The following is a 20,795-nucleotide window of genomic DNA, read 5'->3' on the forward strand; positions in this document are numbered from 1 at the left end:
AGTTTTAATTATCACAGGATTCATGTCATTCTATTTCTTCAGATTTCTCTTGAAATCAAGCTTAATTAAAAATTATTCGTGATATATGTTTTGTTTTTTTTCAGGGAACGTCCCAACACCGCTCATCCATATTTGCCCCTCAAACCCTTGTCCATTGGGATCATCTACTCAGCTCTGCGCCAATAGTTAATCAATCTTTTCTGTGTTACCTCCTGGTATTTCCATTCTTGTGTTTATTATTCTGTCCTTCTAAGTTTCTGATAATCTGCCTCTCTCCCCAACTCTTATTTCTTAGAAGTCCATGCTCTGCTCAGCTTCATTACATAAATACCAAACACAGTGCTTGGCACACGGTAGATAATAAATGTTTACTTTTAAAAATATGTATATCAGCTTTATTGAGGTAAGTGAACAGTATGATGACTTTTAGGAAATGTAGACAGATTTGCAGCCATTACTAACAATCCAGTTTCGAACACTTTCATCACCATACAAACATGTCTTTCAAGCTCACTTCCAGTTGATCCTGCCCTCGGCAACCCCTGATCTGCTTTTTTTTTTTTTTTTTAAGATTTTATTTCTTTGACAGAGAGAGACAGCCAAGAGACGGAACACAAGCAGGGGGAATGGGAGAGGGAGAAGCAGGCTTCCCGCGGAGCAGGGAGCCCGATGCAGGGCTCGATCCCAGGACCCTGGGATCATGACCTAAGCCGAAGGCAGACGCTTAACGACTGAGCCACCCAGGCACCCCTCTGATCTGCTTCTTAACTATAATTTTTGCCTTTTTTGGAAACGTCATGTAAATTAAACCATACATTTTTCGTTTGCCTATGACTTCTTTTTAGGTTTACATTGTTGCATATAACGGTAGTTTGTCCCTTTTTATTGAGGGAGAAGCAGACTCCCCGCTGAGCCAGGAGCCTGACGTGGGACTGGATCCCAGAACCTGGAGATCACGACCTGAGCCAAAGGCAGACACTTAACCAACTGAGCCACCCAGGTGCCCTAGACCTTTCCACCTCTTATAGAAGCATTCAAAACTACAACTTTTCTCTAAGCACTATTTTAACTATATACCATACATTCAATATATTGTATTTTTATTTTTATTCAGTTTGGGACATTTTCTAATCTCCTTCTGATTTCTTCTTTGGCCCAGGAGTTATTTTGGAGTATGTTGTTTAATTTCCAAATACTCAAACATCTCCCAGAATCTTACAAAAGTTGATTTATAATTTAATAATGTCACAGTAAGTGAACATACCTGTATGATCTCAGTTCTTTAAAACACACTGAGACTTGTTTTATAGTCTAGTATAAGGTCTACCTAGGATAATTCTGATGTGGACTCCAAAACAATGTATATTTTTCTGTTTTAAGAATTGTTACATATGTATCAATCAGGTCAGGTATTCTCTAGTTACTAATTTTCTGTTCTGTTGTTCTATTGCTTACTGAGAGAAGAGTATTAAAATAGCCAACTATTATTACTGAATTTTTAAATGTCTTCCCTCAATTCTGTCGATTTTTGCTTATGTATTTTGGGGTATACACATTCACTTACATTCATTATACCTTTTTGATTATTTTATTCAGTGTTAATACTATTAATGGATTTAATTACTAGTAGTACTAGAAATAGTAGTTTGGTGGATATTTATCTCTTTTAGTACTCATTAACCCAGGGAATGAAGCTGTTGTATACACAGTAAATTCATATATCCAGAATAATAAAGGATTTGGAAGAGGTAGGTACCATGATATTGTGATATTGTGATTTATAGTAAGAAATATAAATTTGTCCTTCATCCCCAGTCCCTGACATGGTGTTCCTAAAACCCTTGTAAATTCCTAAGTGATAAGAGCATGAGTAACATCTTTTGTTCTAATGAGGTGATTCTGGGTGGGCTCCTGGATCAGGCTATCCCCACTTCTCTAGAGTGGGGAGAGGAGCTGGAAAAGAGTTAAAAATTGATCACAGCTATATGAAGAAGACTCCATAAAATTCCAACAGTATGGGGTCCAGAAAGCTTCCAAGTTGGTGAACACATCCACATACCAGGAGGATGATACCCACCCCGACTCCACAGGGACAGAAGCTCCTGTACTTGGGACCCTCCCAGTCCTTGCCCTATGTAGTTCTTACCTGGCTGTTCGTCTGCATCCTTTATCATACCCTTTAATAAGCCGGTAAATGTCAGTAAGTGCTTCCCTGAGCTCTGTGAGCCACTCTAGCAAATAACTGAATCCAAGGCAGTGGGGGGAGGTCAGGGGTCCCTCGAACTGATAGCTAAGACAGAAGTTGTGGAGAACCTGGGACCGACTACCTGTGACAGGCATCTGAAGTAGGAAGCAGTCTTGTGGAACTGAGTCCTTAAGCTGTGGGATCTGATGCTGTCTCCAGGTAGATAACTCAGTTAAACTGTAGGACACCCAGCTGGTGGCTCAGAAGTGCTTGGTGGGGTGAAACCCCCATACATCTGGTGACCAGAAAGTGTTCTATGTGAAAGTAAAGGAGAAAGACACAGGAGAACTAGAGGCTTTTCCAAGCCAATAATTTTTCTTTGTTTTCTATATACATTTGAAATAAAGGCCAGTTTTTATTTTGCATTGGGACAACATTGCCTCATCTATTCTTTCCAATCCCCTTTCTCCTGACAGGAAGAAGTCCCTCCTTCTTTACCCTTTCTTAACTTCCTCTTTGGTTCAGTGGGGGAATCACTGAGCTCTAACCACTGGAACCCAGAAAAAAGCAGAATTAGCTCCAGTGGATCACTGCTCTGCTTTCTAGAGCATGCTCACACAGAGGGATGCCAGGGTCTAATGCCTTACATTTTTCCATCTCTTCATAGTTATTTAAGATCCTTTCATGTTCAGTATCATTTTGTTGCTCTCATAAACATGAAACAGAAGCAGTATTTTTACTATCCTCATTTCATAGACGATGAATGGTGATTCAGAGAGGTAATGTTAATGACTCCTAGGCGCACACTTAATAATTGTAAAGCCAGGCATTAAAATGAGGTTTCGTGTCTCCAATTCTTATGCCCTTTGCACTATATCATATCATATAGAAAACAAAACAGAGCAACCAGGTAGTACAGCTATTATTCATCAAAAATGTAGAGAGGTTGCACATGCCTCCAACCTGTTTGTATTATAATCCTATAGTTAAAAGAATGAAAATGCTTATTTAGGGGAAAAAAATGGGTGGAGTATGTGTGTCTCAAAGGCAAGAATATGGACACAAAATGTGTTGTGTCATTCTCCCCAATGACTTACCCTGTAGCCGATGTCTTCCAAGAGAGTCGATGTGCCCACAGTGGACTCTGCTTGCCACAGGGTCTCCTTGATGCTACAGCCATAAAGGAATACATTCTTCTTTTGAGAGTGGCCATGGAAATCACAGAAGACCTACAATGGCCAAACAGTGAGAGGAAAAAAAATCCAGGTCAGGTCTATCGGTTTCTTCTCACTTTTATTTTATTTATTTGTTTGAGAGAGAAAGAGAGAGAGAGAGAACACAGGCAGAGAGCAGAGAGGAGGGGCAGAGGGAGAGGGAGAAGCAGACTCTCCCACTGAACAGGAAGCCCAATGCGGGGCTCAATCCCAAGACCCTGGGATCATGAACTGAGCCGAAGGCAGACACTTAACTGACTGAGCCACCCAGGCACCCCAGGTCTATTGGTTTCTTAAATGTCTAAAGTGTCAACTTTCTCAGACAGATACTGTTTACTTAGCAGAACCAGTAGCATGAGGATCATTGGTGATCTTGGTAAGAGCTGTACTGGTAAAGCCAACCACTAGATCTGTGAATGAATCCATCTGGCTCAGACCCAAAGAACCACCCAGTTTACCTGGATGATTCTCACATAGTATCACTGGAAATAATGTGTAGTTTTTGCTTAAGCCAATAAGTTTTGGGGTTGTTTGGTATCTAGCAAAAGCTAACTGCTTCAATAAACTGTGTTCTTAATCTAAATATTTACTTCCCTTCTTTCCACATGTAAAATTTACTCATCTTCTCCCCAAGGAAGACTCCCTGAACAGCAGGGAATAGCAGAAAAATAGCAGAAAAGCGGGACGCCTGGGTAGCTCAGTCAGTTAAGCATCTGCCTTTGGACTATATCTAATGTTTTAAAAAGATTTATTTATTTATTTGAGAGAGAGATAGTGTGAGAGAGAGCGAGTATCAGAGGGGAGATGGAGAGACAGAATCTCAAGCAGACTTGGTGCTGAGCACAGAGACTGACGTGGGGCTCAATCTCACAACCCTAAGATCATGGGCTGACCCAGAATCAAGTCAGATGCTTAACCAACTGAGCTACCCTGGCGCCACTGACTGTATCTAATTTTTAAGTATTTTCATTTATGTGTATTTCTTGTTTGTGTCCTCTAAAAATTTTATTCCAACTCCAAGGTCATACAGAGTAGCCTATGTTGTTACCCCCAGGTCACTGTATTACTTTATCTCTCATATTACGATTCACATCTGTGTGGAATTTATTTTTTAACATATTATGAAATAGGGAGGTACATTTATTTTTATTTTCTACCTTTTTTACATAGGACCATAAGTCTTCCAAGACCATCTCTTTCCCACTGCACCACAGTATCAACTTTGTCATAAATCAAGGGACTATATATGGGAGTCCCTTTCTGGAATATCCGTTTTCCTCCATTGATTTATTTAGGTGTTGTTTTATCAATAATACTGTGTATGAAATACTGTAACTTCAAAACAAGTTTTGATATCGCTACATAATTTGTCCAGTTTTCTCATTCTTTGTCAAGACTGCCTCAGTGATTCTTGGCTCTTTGCACTTCTAGTCTGGTTTGAGATCAGCTTGTAAGTTTCCACAAAATAAAAAACAAAACAAAACAAAACACCCTCTGTGGGTTTTGACTGAGATTGCATCGAACCCAGGTAGATAAATTTGCTGAGAATTGGCAAATTTTCATTTTTCTCAATAATGTATCTTGCACATCTTTAAAGTTAGTCTTATGAGATTAATGCTTTCTGCTATTTTTTAAAAAGATTTTAATTATTTATTTGTCAGAGAGAGAGAGCACAAGCAGGGGGAGCGGCAGGCAGAGGGAGAGGGAGAAGCAGACCTCCTACGTAGCAGGGAGCCTGATGCGGGGCTCAATCCCAAGACCCTGAGGTCATGACCTGAGCCAAAGGCAGACCGTTAACCAACTGAGCCACCCAGGTGTCTACTTTTCTGCTATTTTAAATCCTATTTTTAAATTTAGATTTTTATTTGTACATTGATAGGTTATATGTGACTTGACTTTTAGATATTGACATTCTAACCTCTGATTTTCTATGTTACAAAGACACTATGAAGAATGTGTAAAGGCAAACCAAAGAGTAAAAAAACCTATTTGTAATACATATATCCAACAAATAAATATATATATTTCTGTACATCAAGAAGGAAAAGAGTGACAACCCATTTTTTTTAAAATGGGCAAAAATCTTCAATTGACATTTCACAAAAGAGAATGTCCAAATGGCTATTAAGCAAATGAAAGTGTACTCAACCTCATTAATGTCAAGAAAATATAATTTGCATACCACAATGAGATGCCACTGTATCTAAGGGGTTATTAGGATGCTAATAACATCATGAAGACAGACAATGCCAAGTGGTGACCACAGTACAGAAGAAACAGAACACTTGAATCCAGTTTGTGGACAATAAATTGATAACACTCCTTTGGAAAGTAATTCGCGAATGTCTTCTAAAGCTGAATATTCACATATTCTAGAAACCTCCCAACAGAAATGTATACACTGAGCACCAGAAGATAACAAGAATGCTGAGAACTTCCCTAATCTGGGGAATGAAACAGAAGATATCAAGAATGTACACAGCAGGGGCTCCTGGGTGGCTCAGTCATTAAGCGTCTGCCTTCGGCTCAGGTCATGAACCCAGGGTTCTGGGATCGAGCCCTGCATTGGGCTCCCTGCTCCGCGGAAAGCCTGCTTCTCCCTCTCCCACTCCCCCTGCTTGTGTTCCCTCTCTGGCTGTCTCTCTCTCTGTCAAATAAATAAATAAAATCTTTAAAAAAAAAAAAAAAAGAATGTACACAGCAGCACTATTTTTACTAGCTTAAAACTGTAAACAGTATAATGGATTAATTGTGGCAAAATCATTTGACAGAATACTGTTGAACACAGAGAATAAAAAAGCAAGCTAGACACGAAAGGGTACATCGAAGGATTTTTTTTTTTTAAGATTTTATTTCTTTATTTGAGAGGGGGCGTGGAGAGGGAGCAGGCAGTAGGAGCAGAGGGAGAAACAGGCTCCCCGATGAGCAGGGAGCCCGATGCAAGGCTTGATCCCAGGCCCCTGGGATCATGATCAAGGATTTCTTTTATATGATGTTCAGAAACAGGCAAAACTAATACGGTGGTAGAAATTAGGGTAGTGTTTATTTTGGGAAGCTGGGTATTATTGTCTGATGTCTCTGGATTGCTGGTCATGTTCTTTTTCTTGATTTGGTTGGTGGTTGCATGGTGTGTGCATTTTGTGACAGTTTATCAAGCTGCACAGTTAATGATCTGTATACTTAAAATTAACAGACGATACCTACACATTGTGTGTTTCAAAAGAGACAGAAATCCTAATATTTTAAAGAAGTGTTTCCTCACATTGGCTCCTTAGTCTCTAGAAATGTAGCCTTTGCATATTAAGTTAAGGACACAATAGGTAACCGAAGGTGTTTGTCAAATTTAATAATGATGCAGAATTGAGGACAAGTGATGGCAGAGTAAACAAGAGTGGAAATTGTAAGTGGCAAAAAGAACAGAATTAGCAAAAATAGAAATATTTAACTTGGAATAAATATAATGTCCTACAATTAGATTCAAACAGTGGCCCAAGTGAAGGATAGACACAGTGAGCTAAGAAGTAGATTTTGAATGAGACATCCAGAGGTTTTAGATGGCGATTGGCTCAGAATGAATCAGAGGCCACAGATGTCAAAACTTAATCTAATCATAAATTGCTTCTGGAGAAGTAAAGTGGCCATATACTAGAAGAACAATCCGTCCAATGTACCTCATACTGGCCAATTTATATCTAATATAGTGTTTCTCATTTCTGAGTGTGGCATTTTAGAAAAAGCCAGGACACCTCAATAAAGAGGAAACAGAAAGCCAAGAGAAATGGGAATGTTTGTGAACAAAGGACAGCTAAAGATACTGGAGATGTTTATCCCAAAAGTAAAAAAGTCTCAAAGGGGTCTTGATAGGAGACCCACAAATTTCCAAATTCTCCCAGTTGGAATATAAATAATTGTACTTGCTATCATCTCAGAAAGCACAGGAAGGCAAAAGGAAGGATAATGTGGACATAGATTGCAGTTCTATATGAAATTCAACAGTTGTTGAATATCTATTCCTGGCGATAAATAACTCTCTCTAGTAGTAGCTCTCTTGATATGCTGTGTCACACTTTTAAAAACCTCCAGTGTCTGGAAATGTTTGAGCAGAAGCCAGATGAATGGCTATCAATGATGTTGTTGGTTGAGAAGTTAGACTAGATGATGATTTTCTGGTATGTGATAAAGTCCTGAAGTTCACTGAGTGAATAGGAAGCTGTTGACAGCAGGAAGGCAGCCCAGGACACTCGGGGTGCATGAATGAAGCCATAAACAAACACACATGTCAAAGAAAACTAAAGGGACCAGTGAGTTAATGATCTGCCCAGCCATGATAGGAGAAGAGGAAGACTAACTCTCTGATGACAGCTCAGAACTGAGAAACCACGTTGCTCTGTTGGTGGGCCATGGGAGTAGGGAAGAATCAGTGGCGTCAGGACTGATTTTCTGGAATTCAAGCTGGTTGCAGGACAAGGAGGGCTGACTTGATTGGGAGCCAGAAGGCAGGGTTTTGGACAGACCAAATATATATGAGATGAAGGTTTTAAGGACTAATGGACTTGAAATTATTCTGTATGTTCACCTTCCTGTCCTCCCTCTCTTTCTCCTAATTGTCAATAATAGACAGCTACTACTACACTGGGCTGGGGGCGGGGGGCGGTGATGACTTTAAATTACATTGTAAATTCCTTGTTAGCAGAAAAGTATTTAAGTATTTTTTTTTCTCTCCAATAAAACAAGAAAAGAATTTTATTTTTTTTATGTGGAATCCTTTATTCTTTTTTCAGGTTGAAGTCTTATGAGAAAATAAATCTCCCCAAGCTTCTAGATATCACTGAGCTGTGGGTACCAGAGCCAAAATGATAAGCAGATTTGGGAGGAGAGAGTCGGTCCAATGACAAGTCAAACCCCACACAAGACACAGAATGAAAGCACAGAAACAATGAATAAGCACAGTAAGTTGTTCCCTAAAGAGTGGGGTCATCAAGAAAATGCACAGAGAAAAGCAGAAAACAGAAAATGTGGGGGTAGAAAGAGAAACATGAGAGATGGGAAGAAGAATGGTTGGGCTTCTGGTGCTTTCCATTCCTATAAGATTATAGGACTTCTTTTCTTCAAAACTCTCCATCTTACTACTTGGGTTACTTTTTTTCCCCCTACAACTTTTTTTAATATTTTTTTAATTAACATATAATGTATTGTTTCAGGGGTACAGGTCTGTGATTCAACAGTCTAACACAATTCACAGCGCTCACCATAGTACTTACCTTCCCCGATGTCCATCACCCAGCCACCCCATCCCTCCCATCCCCCTCCACTCCAGCAACCCTCAGTTTGTTTCCTGAGGTTAAGAGTCTCTTATGGTTTGTCTCCCTCTCTGGTTTCGTCTTGTTTCATTTTTCCCTCCTTTCCCCTATGATCCTCTGTCCTGTTTATCAAATTCCTCCTATCAGTGAGATCATATGATACTTGTCTTTCTCTGACTGACTTATTTTGCTTAGCATAGTACCCTCTAGTTGCATCCACGTCATTGCAAATGGCAAGATTTCATTTTTTGATGGCTGCATAATATTCCATTGTGTATATATATATATATAGCACATCTTCTTTATCCATTCATCTGTTGATGGACATCTAGGCTCTTTCCACAGATTGGCTATTGTGGACATTGCTGCTATAAACATAAGGGTGCACATACCCCTTCAGATCACTACATTTGTATCTTTGGGGTAAATACCCAGTAGTGCAATTGCTGGGTCATAGGATAGCTCTATTTTCAACTGTTTGAGGAACTTCCAGACTGTTTTTCAGAGTGGCTGCACCAGCTTGCATTCTTTAAGCAAGACTCTGTTATTTCCAACATATATATCCCCTTGGCCAGTGTTTCTCCATCCTAAAATGGAGGTTTGCACTAAAATCTTCTGAGGAGGTTATAAAAATACCAATGCCTGGAGCCCACCTCCAGAGATTTTTATTTAATTGGTCTGCAGTGACACCAGAGCTGAAGGATTTTTTTAAGTTTTCCAGGTGATTCTAATGTGCAGCCAGGGTTGAAAACCACACTGTTCCTGTCAAGAGTTTAGAGCAGTGGATCTCATATGTGATTGAGTGTTAGAATAGCCTGAAAGACTTGCCAAAGTACAGATTGTAAACCCTCCCCAGCAATTCTGAGATTCAAGGAAGTCAGGGCTAGGCCCCGGGAATTTGCATTTCTAGCAAGTCCTTGATGATGCTGATATCTCGGACCTAAGCCTGAGCTTTGGAAGTCTCTAGCCTAAAGGAACCAATAGAACTGTTGGAGGTTTAATCCTCTACCATCATGAATTCGCCACCAACCTTTATCTCTTACACCTCAGTGTCTGTGAATTAAACACCCACCATTCTTATGAAAAGTGTGCAAACAAATTAAAGCTGTGTCTTAGCAACAGATTTCTCAATAAAGCCAGAAGCTTTGCCTTCATGGTGACAGGCACTCCTTAAATGCTGAATTCAACTGAAGAAAAGAGTTTTCTTTTTTTCTGATCCTTACAGACTCTGGAAGCTGAGGTAAATGATAGAGCATAGACCTATTCACCGGTGGGAATGAGCACTGCTTAGCCCTGGGACTTCCAGTGGCCTCTGGAGATTCAAAACAGAGGAGGTGCCGACATTGTCCTGCTTTTTGCTCAAATGACATCCCTAAAAATAAATGCTTGTTAATTATAAGAAACATGTATTCCTCTAAATTATAGGGCGCAATTACAAGACAAATTATCAAGTTATTTCTGTTCAGGGAGCTTTTTCTTTCCTATGGGAAGATGTAACGTTTACGCTGCCTTTCAGTAAAATTCTGTGCCAGGTGGGTAGGAAGTGTGCCCAGTGATGGCACTCTAATATCCACAGGCTAACCTATGGTCCTATCTTGCTTATTCATCGACTGATTCAGCAAATACTTACTGGATGCCCTCTTTGTGGCAGGAGAAACTAAAATTTTAATATAATACGGCACTGCCCTTAATAAAACAACAGTTACTTTATTAAAGACTTATAATGCTTCAGATAACGGGCTAAAAAGTTAATACAGATTATCTCATGATGAAGCAGGTGGTACTATTATCCCCATTTTGCAGCGGAGAAAACTGAATTTCAGATCAAATAAGTAACTTGTCTTGTCCAGGCACACCCAAGTTTGCATTGCTATTAAGTATGTGAGTAAATATTTGAACCCCAGAATGTTCTAACCCAGAATCCATGTTTGAAAACACTTTTTAATTTTCTGTACTGCCTCCTCCAGAAGCTGTTTTGTTGGGATGATCCCATGAGTAAACAGGAAATCATACTGCAGTGAGAGGAGGATGGAAGTCGAGGTAAGTACAGGGTCTCTGGTAATGCAAATAAGGGGGTACGTGCACGAGTCCAGGGGCATCATTCACACGGCGTTCCAAATGAATGGTACCCTTGAGGATGTGTGAGAGAGCAGTCCTAGGATTCTCGAGGTGGGCGGTTCCTAAGTTGAGTCCTACTGAGTGAGAGCTATCCAAGCCAATGGAATGAGGAAGAAAGCACCATGGATCTGAGGAACTGCAAGCATTCAGGATAAGACTGCAGAGTGAAAGGAAAGGAGAATGGACCTTAGGGTCTGCAAGTGGGCACCAGGCAGATCAGTGATACCCTTGCACACCACTCTGGGATGTTTGGACATTCATCTTGAAGGTGGTAAAGGAGCCATTAAAGTGTTTGCATAAGGAGGAGCAGCATGGTCAGGTCATCGGGACAGGAGGGCGAAGAGTGGACTGGAGGGAAGAACACCAGGCCCCAAGGGATGACAAGGACCTAGCTAATGCAGCGAAAGTATGGAGCTTAAGGAAGCTTAAGTATGGAGAGAAAGGACGTTGGGTGAGAGTGGAAGGAAGTAAAATCTACAGGAGGAGACGAAATGGATCTAGGGGCCAAGTGAGGAAAAGAGGTTAAGAATACTCCTTAGATTTCTGGATTAAGTGAACAGGCAATATGTTTGTGCTTTTCCCCAAAGGCCAGGAATATAGGGAGAGATGAAGATTTGGAGGTTTCATTTCATTAAGTTGTGTTTTGTTTGAGCTGGAGTGGTTAGTTTTGAACTTGCTTGCTCTGGGCTAAACTGACTCCCCTGTGTCTCGCTTTCTCCATCAGCAAAGTATATGGTGTCGATTGGATTACGATTTTGAAATCAGGCTCTTCTGCATCTCCCTAGTACCTTTGCCAATGAATTCTTGCCTGAGCTAAATTGCAAGGCTAATTTAATTCATGCAAACGTGAGTTCCGCCATTTCTTGCTCAACAAAGAGATCGTTCAGGGCCACATTACTATGCTCCTCACATGCCTTCCCCACCTTTCGCCTCCATTCCTTGGTCCCATTCCTGTTCCTCCATAAGCTAATTGGGCCCTTTATGCAAGAGGTTAACCCCCATCTCAAACGCAACCCCCCGAGCCATTCCCTTGCTCCCCACAGCTCACGTATTCCTGATTGTGTTTGCTGCTCTGCTCTGTCAGCTTTAAGCTACTGTGTTTTCTATTCCTGCCATCTGGGTCTTATTCCTGCTTCCCAGCAGTGAGACCTCTGCATTATTTATGCCACTGCCACAGGAAAATGAAGGTGAGGCTGAACCATGAGAAGGCCCATTCTGGGGTATGTGATGGAAACCCAGAACAGCAATGCTTCCAATTAAACCAAGCAAGGCTCACTAAAGCCCTGGAGATTCCAACTTGCACACAATATTTTGCAGGCAGCATTCAGCCCAAGCTCCTGAGTAGAACAAACATCTCTATGAGAGAAATGATACTGGTAGCATATTCGGTTGTCCTCCAAGAGCCTTGTCGGCAAGACCAAATTTTCCAGACCTTTTACTGACAATCATGCTCTCTCCTTAGCATTTCATCTGAGTGATAGCAACATCCAGTCATGGCTGAGGTGAACCACAGGGGCCCTGGGCAGAATTTATTCCTACAACTACCTGAGAGGAGATTTTACGTTCCATTCCCTTTCCTAAAGGGAGACACTTTTACTAAAATTGGGCTATTATGGGCTAAAGTTCCAACATGGTCTTAAAAAAGCAGCCTTTACTTACAAATCAGTTGGGCCCCCTCCAATGGCTAGCGTAGGGCGATTATTTCACTTTAAACTCAGCAGCAGCTTCAATAGCTAACCGGCGATGAGACTGCCCAGAGTGGGACCCTTTCTTACATGTTATAAAATGCTAGAGGAGGTTTTCTGACATGCCAGTGTTATATATCATAATGTCCTTCTTTCCAAGATAGTTTAATTACACTGAACGTGCCCATGAAAATTAACACAAAATGCACAGTCTAATACATAGCTCTGTTTTGGACATAGCACTCTTCTGGTAAGTAACGATAGTTTAGTTTGTTTTATTTACTAGACTGCCTGATAAGTGCCAGTCACACTGCTAAGATTTTACACACAACCACACTCAGTATCAAACCCTGCAAGGAGGATGTCATCCAAATTTTCAGATGAGGTTCTACTTCTGCTAAGTTAAAGGAGGTTAAACACTTGCCCATGGCCACTGATTAAAAAGCAATGTTTTACCTCAGACTCTGATCAGCCTGCCTCCAGAGGTTTTCCACAATAAAATATTTTAAATCACTGGATGTGCCAGTGATGAAGAACAGTATAACAAGACTGTCAATTAGCAGAATTCAGATGGAGCTACCAGGCTTACCCTGAGTTCTCACCTTGACTAATTTTTACTCCCGTCTGTGGCTGGCTGGCCCTCTGTGAGCAATGAGCTGAATACCCTGAGAGGGCATTCGTGCAGTGAGTTCTTGGCAGGTTCCTCGGGAGTTAAAACTGTTCCTTTTCCCCACTTATAGAGGTTGGGGGGAGAGAAGCACCAGCCTAAGTGCCACGTTTGGACACAGTCCCAGTGATCTGTCAGCCTGGATGAGGCCCCAGCCGTCTGTCTCACTCAGTTACAGGTACCGAGGCTCTCAAGGTAGAAGCATTAATCTACTCATTTTGTGCACCACTCCTAATCAGGGTAGATGGGTTACTGGGGACCCCATCTTCCCCAAAAGCTGGAGCCTAGACTACTCTTTTTGACCCATGGCAGATGTCCAGGTTGTCTAGATAAACCCAGAGGGTGGGGTGTAAATGCTGACCCACCACCATGCTTACCTACTCCATGTAAGAAGGCTTGCCTCAGTTTCCTGATTTCCATCACTATCTTCATGGACTGTCGGTTGTCTCGGCCCTGGAGGTGGGACTGTGCTTTACGGTTGGCAACCCCCACTTTCTGGGACTAGAACTTTGAGGTCTATGTCCAATGCCATTGGCTATGATCAGTGCTGCCTTGTTCCACTCACCAACCGGTCCTCCTCGAACATATGTATTGAACAGATGAAGCACAGTCCCCTGTGTCTTCATCTGACGCCTGTTTTTACCTGTGGCCCTCCCTCATAGACAACAGTCTTATGGCAAAATTAGCCCTGGTCCTGCCTCCACACATTTCTTGCCTCGTTCCCATTCCACCAGCTCTGGGCAGAGGCACCATCACACTGATTTAGACAACTACCCTCCTACTTTCCCCTCCACTCCACCTCCTACCTTTGTTCTGCCTCACAAAGAAAAAAAAAAAAAAAAAGAAAGAGAAAAGAAAGAAAGAAAAATAAGGAATTGGCTCAAACTTCTTGGAAAAATCTGACTGGCCCTCCCTGTGGCATGTAGAAAACCCCAGATTTCTACCCCTGTGATACAAAAGATATATTAGAGATACTAGCAAGGGAGAAAAAGGAAAAATTCTCTGCTTTTCAACATAAATTTATTCAAGAAACTTTAGCAATTCACTTAAGTGTGGAGTACTTGTGTCTATAAAAATACCTATAAAACATGGTTTCTGGTATTTAGAGAAGCACTGTTTAATCTGTATTCTGATAGAGTAGGAACAATTTTAAATAAAAGAATATGGAATCAAATTTAAATTTTTTTCACCCAGGACCTCCATTCTGTCGCCCACCCCCCAACTATGGAAACAGGATTTTTTTTTTTTTTACTTGCCATATCCTTACACATGGTAAAAGGAGAATTCTAGATGCAATACCTTAGCATGAATCAATGAAAATGAGCAAAAATAACACTTGTCCTTCTGCCACTTCTGAGGCATAAAGTGGAGATAAATAGCATGTACAATGTATCTTGAGGCCTTGGGGACAAGGTTTTAGGAAGAGACATGCCATCCCTTTCTGCTCTCTCCTTTTGTGTCTCTTAAAAGAAGCTGATTAACTAAAAACATATGCCGGAGGGACAGAAATAAGACCAGGAAAATCATTTAAGTAGCTAAAAATTCTGTTCCACCGGGCCCCAGAGAAAGATAAAACCAAAATATGCCCACCCTGTCCCTTGGCAGAAGGCGGCCTAGTTTGTATCAGTTGTAAATGGAAATCAATGAGCTCTTCAAAGAGCACTGAAATCCTTTACCAGCACGCACTCCTACAGCGAGAGCCAAGGGGATAAGAATCGATACCTCTCCTAATTCCAAAGCCCAGATTCTTCGCAGGGGCACCGGGGCCGGGCCAGCTACAACACAGCAGCCTAGAAGAGCCTGTTGGCCTAGCTTCCTGGGAGCCTGCAGGAGCCTGAGAGCCTTCCTCCACTCCCCTTAGCCATGCCCACACCTCCTGGCCCTTGCGGGGAGCTCCCCCAAAAGGAACAGATTCATTGCCTCCTACTAGCTGATAATGGTGGAGCCTGTCTGTTCTCTGGGCTTCTCTGGTTACATGCCTTTTCTCTGGCTCGACCTTTCTGACTCATAAATAGATCTTTCTTCAATAGCCTTTCTACTCTGCCCTCTGCCTTGGCTTGAATTGCATGCCCATATGCTGGTCCATCTCATTTTGGGCAGGTCCCTTTGTCTCCTAGTTGTATTTCAAAGCCCTGTGACCATGCTTTGATTTATCTTTAATTTCCTGTATTTAGGTAAATAGGTACCTATAGTGACATGGACAGACCTCGAATGAGTTTTTAGTCAATGAGTTTGAGTGTAAGTGACTCTTTAAATCGAGATATAGAACATTTCTACTGACCTCAAAAGTTCCCTCCTGGCCCCTATTATTGAATCCCTTTCTAGAGGCAACCACCATTCTGATTCCTTGATCTTGAACTTTACATAAGTTGAAACATAGAGTTTGTACTCTCTAGTGTCTAGCCTAGGTCACTCAACATGCTTCTGAAGTTCATCTGTTATTGCATATATCAGTAGTTCATTACAGCTGGGTTTTCTACTGCTTGTTTTTTGCTGAATAGTATTCCAATGTAGGAGTATACCAATACTGACTATGTTTCTGGGTTTTGGATCCAACATCTGGAACAGATTTCCTGACCCTCTCATGAATTAGTGATAGAAAATCAGGGTTCAAGAAAATGGGAAAGAGACTGTAATGTCAGTGTCATATCAAATGAGTCAATGACAGCAGTTAATAAGAAGCTTCCCTTCCTCTGCCCCTTGCAATCACCCCAACTACAGAAAACTTGCCCGAATACCAGTTTCACAAGGCAGAAGATCTAAGAGATTACAGGCAGGCCTGTAGACCCTCTGAGGAAAGAATATTATTTTTCTCTAGGTTACTGTAATAAAAACCAAACAAAACTCTCATTAATCCTTCAAGTGCAGCTCAAGTGGCATCTCTCCTCTCCAGTTTTTCCATAACCTTGAGGGAAGATGACTCAACCCCTTATTTGTGTACCTATAAAAACTCATACAAACTTTTGTTGCAGTTTTTAACCATCTTATACTCCTTGTTTCTTTGCAGACCTGACTCCACTTTCTAAGTAAACTATAGAACCCCCCCCCAAAAAAGGACCCTCTTTTTCCTTTCCAGTGAGTATACACACTTGGTGTAGAAGAATGGACACATGGATGACTGCCCAGTTGGATGGGTGGATGAATGGCTGGATGGGTGGATGGGTGGGTGAATGGGTGTATGGATAGTTGGATGGGTGGATGGACAAGTGGATGAGTAGGGGAATGGCTGGATGGATGAAACAGTATGTAAATATTGCCATATTGCCTACAAACTCAATGATCTGTCTGGTCTTTAGCAACCCCCAGCAGTATCAGGATACTGATTTCTCTCACTATCACATTCTCATTGGTTCTGGAAGTTCCTATTATTCTACTCACCAATACGCAAATGCCTGACTACCATCTAGAACAGGTTATATCTCCTAGCCACCAGAAAGTAGCTTCCTGATACTTCAGTAAATATTTTCCTAAGAGCTAGAGGCTGGACAGAGTCACAGTTCATCTGTAACCACGTAGCATGGAAAGCTTCGGCATCCTGGGTTCAGAATGAGTGGCACTGCTTCTGCTGTCAGCAGGCGGCTGGTTAAATACAGCCTCACAGGGAACTAAAAGGTGATGTTGAGCCCATTAGAGAGTTTTGTAACACTGTGAATAGCATTTAGTACTCCGCTGTTTCTCACCCACCTCTCAGATGCTCCCAGCAGGAAACAAGTCTGTAGCTGTCGTGTTTACAGTTAATTAATGTTTATTTATATTTTTTAAACAAGGCATTCACCTGTCATGCTTTAAAATAAATGTTCTGCTCTTCAATTAGAGGTTGTCAGAGTAGAGAGGAATCCTGTTTGTTATGGGTTGAATGTGTGTATATTTAAATGTGTATCAGGTGAGGACCTCTTTCCCTGTCTCTCTTCTCACAGAGGCTAAGGTTTCTTTTCTCAGAGAACACATTCTTTCCAGGCTTTGACCGTGAGATTGGTGCTCTGCTATACAGGCCATGAACTTGCTTCTAGGGGGTAGACAGCATAGATTAAAGCATCTTCTTAGATGAGGGTAGTGGGGATTAGCACGAAAATATTGCACACTTGACCAGTGTAGAATAAGGATTCTTAAGGAAAAAGGACATTCTTTGTTCTCTTTGCAGTAAAGTATTGACTCAAACCCGGTACATTTCAAAGAAAGTTCTGGCTCTTGATTGGCTCCTGGGAGATCACCTGAACACTCTTGAAAGAGTCTACTAGATAAGACTGTCTTTCTTTACCTGGGGCCTTGGGTCATGCCAGATGGTTGATGCTGACAATGTGATCTATGGTGGAGGTCTTGGGCTGTTAAGTGTCTTTTTGACCTCTAATGGGGCTGGAGACTGAGTATCTAAGATCAGCCATGTGGGGCACCATAACTATAACTGAGCCCCAATAAAAATCTGAACATCAAAGGTCAGATGAGCTTCCCTGGTTGGCAATACTCTCCATGTTATCACACATTACTGCTGAATTAAGCACTGTCCATACAACTCCACTGGGAGCAGACACCTAGAAACCTATACTTGTCCCTCCTGGATTCTGCCCTATGCACCCTTTACCTTTGCTGATTTTAATCTGTATCCCTTCACTATACTAAACTATAATTATGAGCACGACAGCTATTCTGAGTTGTTTGTCCTTCTAGGGAATCAGTGAACCAGAGGATAGTCTTAGGGACCCCAATACCCTCTCTCAAAGAGTAAGTGATAAAGATAGATTCGGTTGCAGGGTGGAAAACAGGTCAGAACTGAATGCCAGCTCTGCCATATACTTCACGATGACCTCAGGGAAATCACTCGACCCCTTAATCTTTTTGAGATTGTAATAAGATTCTATACTTGATATTCATCTAATATTTCAATAGATATTCACTGAATGTGCCACTGTTATACTCACGTAATATATGTTCAAACAGTGGTTAAGGGTAGAGGTGATTGGCCCATCTGTGGGCTTCTCCACATTATTTTAAGTTCCTTAGGTTAGGCAAGCACTCTAAATTTGAACATATGCCCCTCCATACTTTTGCAGAGAGTATGTTCACAGTTTGTAGTCAATAAATGATCGTTTTTATACAGTTAACTTGGCTACAATTACTTCCTTCCTTATCCAGATCTTAGGCCTCTGGTTTCAAATACAGACCTTCATCAATTGATGATGAGATTATATCCTGTTAAATCCATCCCAAATTGAAAATATCACACATTGAAAATGTATTTAATACACCTAACCTACCAAACATCAGAGCTTAGACTCACCTACTCTACCCATGCTCAGAACACTTACATTAGTGTACAGTTGGGTGAAATCATCTAAAACAAGGCCTATTTTATAATAAAGTGCTGAATATCTCACATAATTTATTGAATACTATACTGAAATTGAAAAACACAACGGCTATATGGGTACAGAATGGTGGTACGTGTATGGGTTGTTTATCCTCCTGGTCATTTGGCTAGCTGGGGCTATGGTTTGTTGCAAGAAGCCACTGCCCAGCATCACAGGAGAGGATCGAACCATGTGTCTCTGGGAAAAGATCGCAATTCAAAATTTGAAGTATGCTTCCTGCTGAACATGAATCACCTTCACACCATAGTAAAGTAAAAAAATCATAAGTGGAGCAATCAGTAAGTCGGGGGCTGGACTGTTTGTCATCTGTTTTCCCTCAATTGTACAGTTGCTAAAGCCTACACATAAAAGTACCTGGAATGGTGCCAGAATCAACTCTGGAACTGAGTAAGTACTACTTGAACATGAATATGAACATCTAAAGCATTTCTTCCAATCACTACTTAACAGATATATACATATTCTTTTTGACCAATAACTTAAAAACCAGAAAAATAAAGATGTAGAAAATGAGATAAAAGGCAATTTTTGCACAGCTTTGAATCAATGGTTTTCCCCTATTGTGGATTAAATTGTGTCTCCCCCCTCCAAAAAATAAAAAAAATATGTCGAAGCTCTAATCCTCAGTTCCTGTGACTGTGACTTTATTTGGAGGCAGGTCTTTGAAGAGGAAATCAAGTTAAGACAAGGCCATATTCATTATGGTGGGCCCTAATTAGGTCACCCTAATCCAATAACTATTGTCTTTAGGAGAAGAGGGAAATCTGTACACACACACACACACACACACACAGGATGGCCATGTGAAGATAGAGGCAGAGAGTTGAGATTGGCTGCCACAAGCCAAGGGATACTTGGGACTCCCAGTAATCAACAGAAGAACAGGCAATGGAGGGTTTTTCCTAGAGCCTTTGGAAGACACCATGTCTTGCTGACACCTTGATCTTAGATGTCTAGCTTCTAGAAAAGTGAGAGAATGTGTTTCTGTTGTTTTAAGCTACTCAGTCTGTGGTGCTTTGTTATGGCAGCCCTAGGAAATGAATACATCCCCCATTAAAGTCTGTCACATATAGGCTTTGGCTTGTATCTGGGTTTCTTTCCTTGACAGAAAGTAAGCTGCCTTGTGAAAGATGGAAGGAACCAGAGAAGAGTGAGGAGGCAGAAGGAAGTGACTCACCCTGGGACTTCGGCCAACACTGCTCAGGTAGTACAGGAGTCCTTTGGCATGGTAGATTGTTGGCTGAAGATGAGCACTGGGAGAGAGCCATTGTCTGTTTAAATCCTCCCCTTTCAGTGAGCATCTGTGGCTGCAGGAACAAACAAGGAGCAAATAAACACTCGTCGAGAAGAAAATAACTTGAGAAAATAAAGCTCAACAAGACAAACAAACTAATGAATCCAACGTCCCTCTGACTTCTGCCCAATTGGCATCAGTTGCAGATGTCCAGAAAGCTGCAGATCTGTCATTTAAGCTCATGAAGTGTTGTGATTATTCTCAGCCCCAAAAAGAACTGGAAGCCATATTTGACTTGATACTGGGTTATCACAGTTTTAAGACGAAGTTTGGGAAATACAGTTCCCCATTATACACATCCACAGAGAAGGAATTCGATAAATTTCTCTGGGCTCTGGGACCTTCAATTCTACAAATAATTAAGTTGAGCTCAAACTGTCATGCTGGGTGTGTTATACACACTATTTCCAGCTGGCCCAATAACTCTGCCAGGTCGATAGCATTCATCCCAGTGAAGGGACTGAAGTGTAAAAACGATTACATAAATGGCCCAAGATCACATAACTAAGAGCTAGGCTTTACATCAGGTCTGTTTGCCTCTGAGAAAGCATAAGGCTCTTTCTCCTATCACGGGGCTTCCTCCCTATCCATACAGATGACACAGAACATTTGACATTTACCCAGAGAGCCAGAGTATCTTTTTCAAAGACATCATCATGGAATACTGGCACTAGAAATGAGCTGAGAGTCATCCATCCCCTCATTTGGGAAATAGAGATGTTCACATTGGAAAGTATCGAGTTACTTTACAAAGTTGACGCAGCTGGTTATGATAGTGTGGCCTGCAATTCAGGGGGAAGCCGAGATGCTGAGCTGTCAGGGGGAAGCCGAGTTGCTGAGCTGTCAGGTAAGATCATCCAAAAAAGAGACACTCAAAGATGACCAAGTGCAGCCAGCCTGGTGCTCAGGGGAGGCCCCCAGGAGGCCCACTACGATGTTATTTACTCAAGACAGCTAACAAGAGAG

The 20,795-nt window shown here is 41.4% G+C and overlaps 1 protein-coding gene across 1 annotated transcript in view; it reads right to left on the reverse strand.

Moving 5' to 3' along the window:
- Nucleotides 1-20,795, reverse strand: part of AGBL1 (AGBL carboxypeptidase 1) — a 784,924-nt gene that overhangs the window by 345,290 nt on the left and 418,839 nt on the right. The window contains exons 17-18 of the mRNA XM_025893095.2: nt 19,713-19,842; nt 3,283-3,414 (exon numbers count right to left, since the gene is read on the reverse strand). Coding sequence (XP_025748880.2) covers nt 3,283-3,414; nt 19,713-19,842 — 262 coding nt within the window. The remainder of the gene's footprint in view (nt 1-3,282; nt 3,415-19,712; nt 19,843-20,795) is intronic.

Source organism: Callorhinus ursinus, unplaced genomic scaffold (assembly GCF_003265705.2).
Source record: "Callorhinus ursinus isolate GAN/ISIS: 27379988/994484 unplaced genomic scaffold, GSC_fseal_2.0 scaffold45, whole genome shotgun sequence".
Taxonomy (NCBI): Eukaryota; Metazoa; Chordata; class Mammalia; order Carnivora; family Otariidae; genus Callorhinus; species Callorhinus ursinus.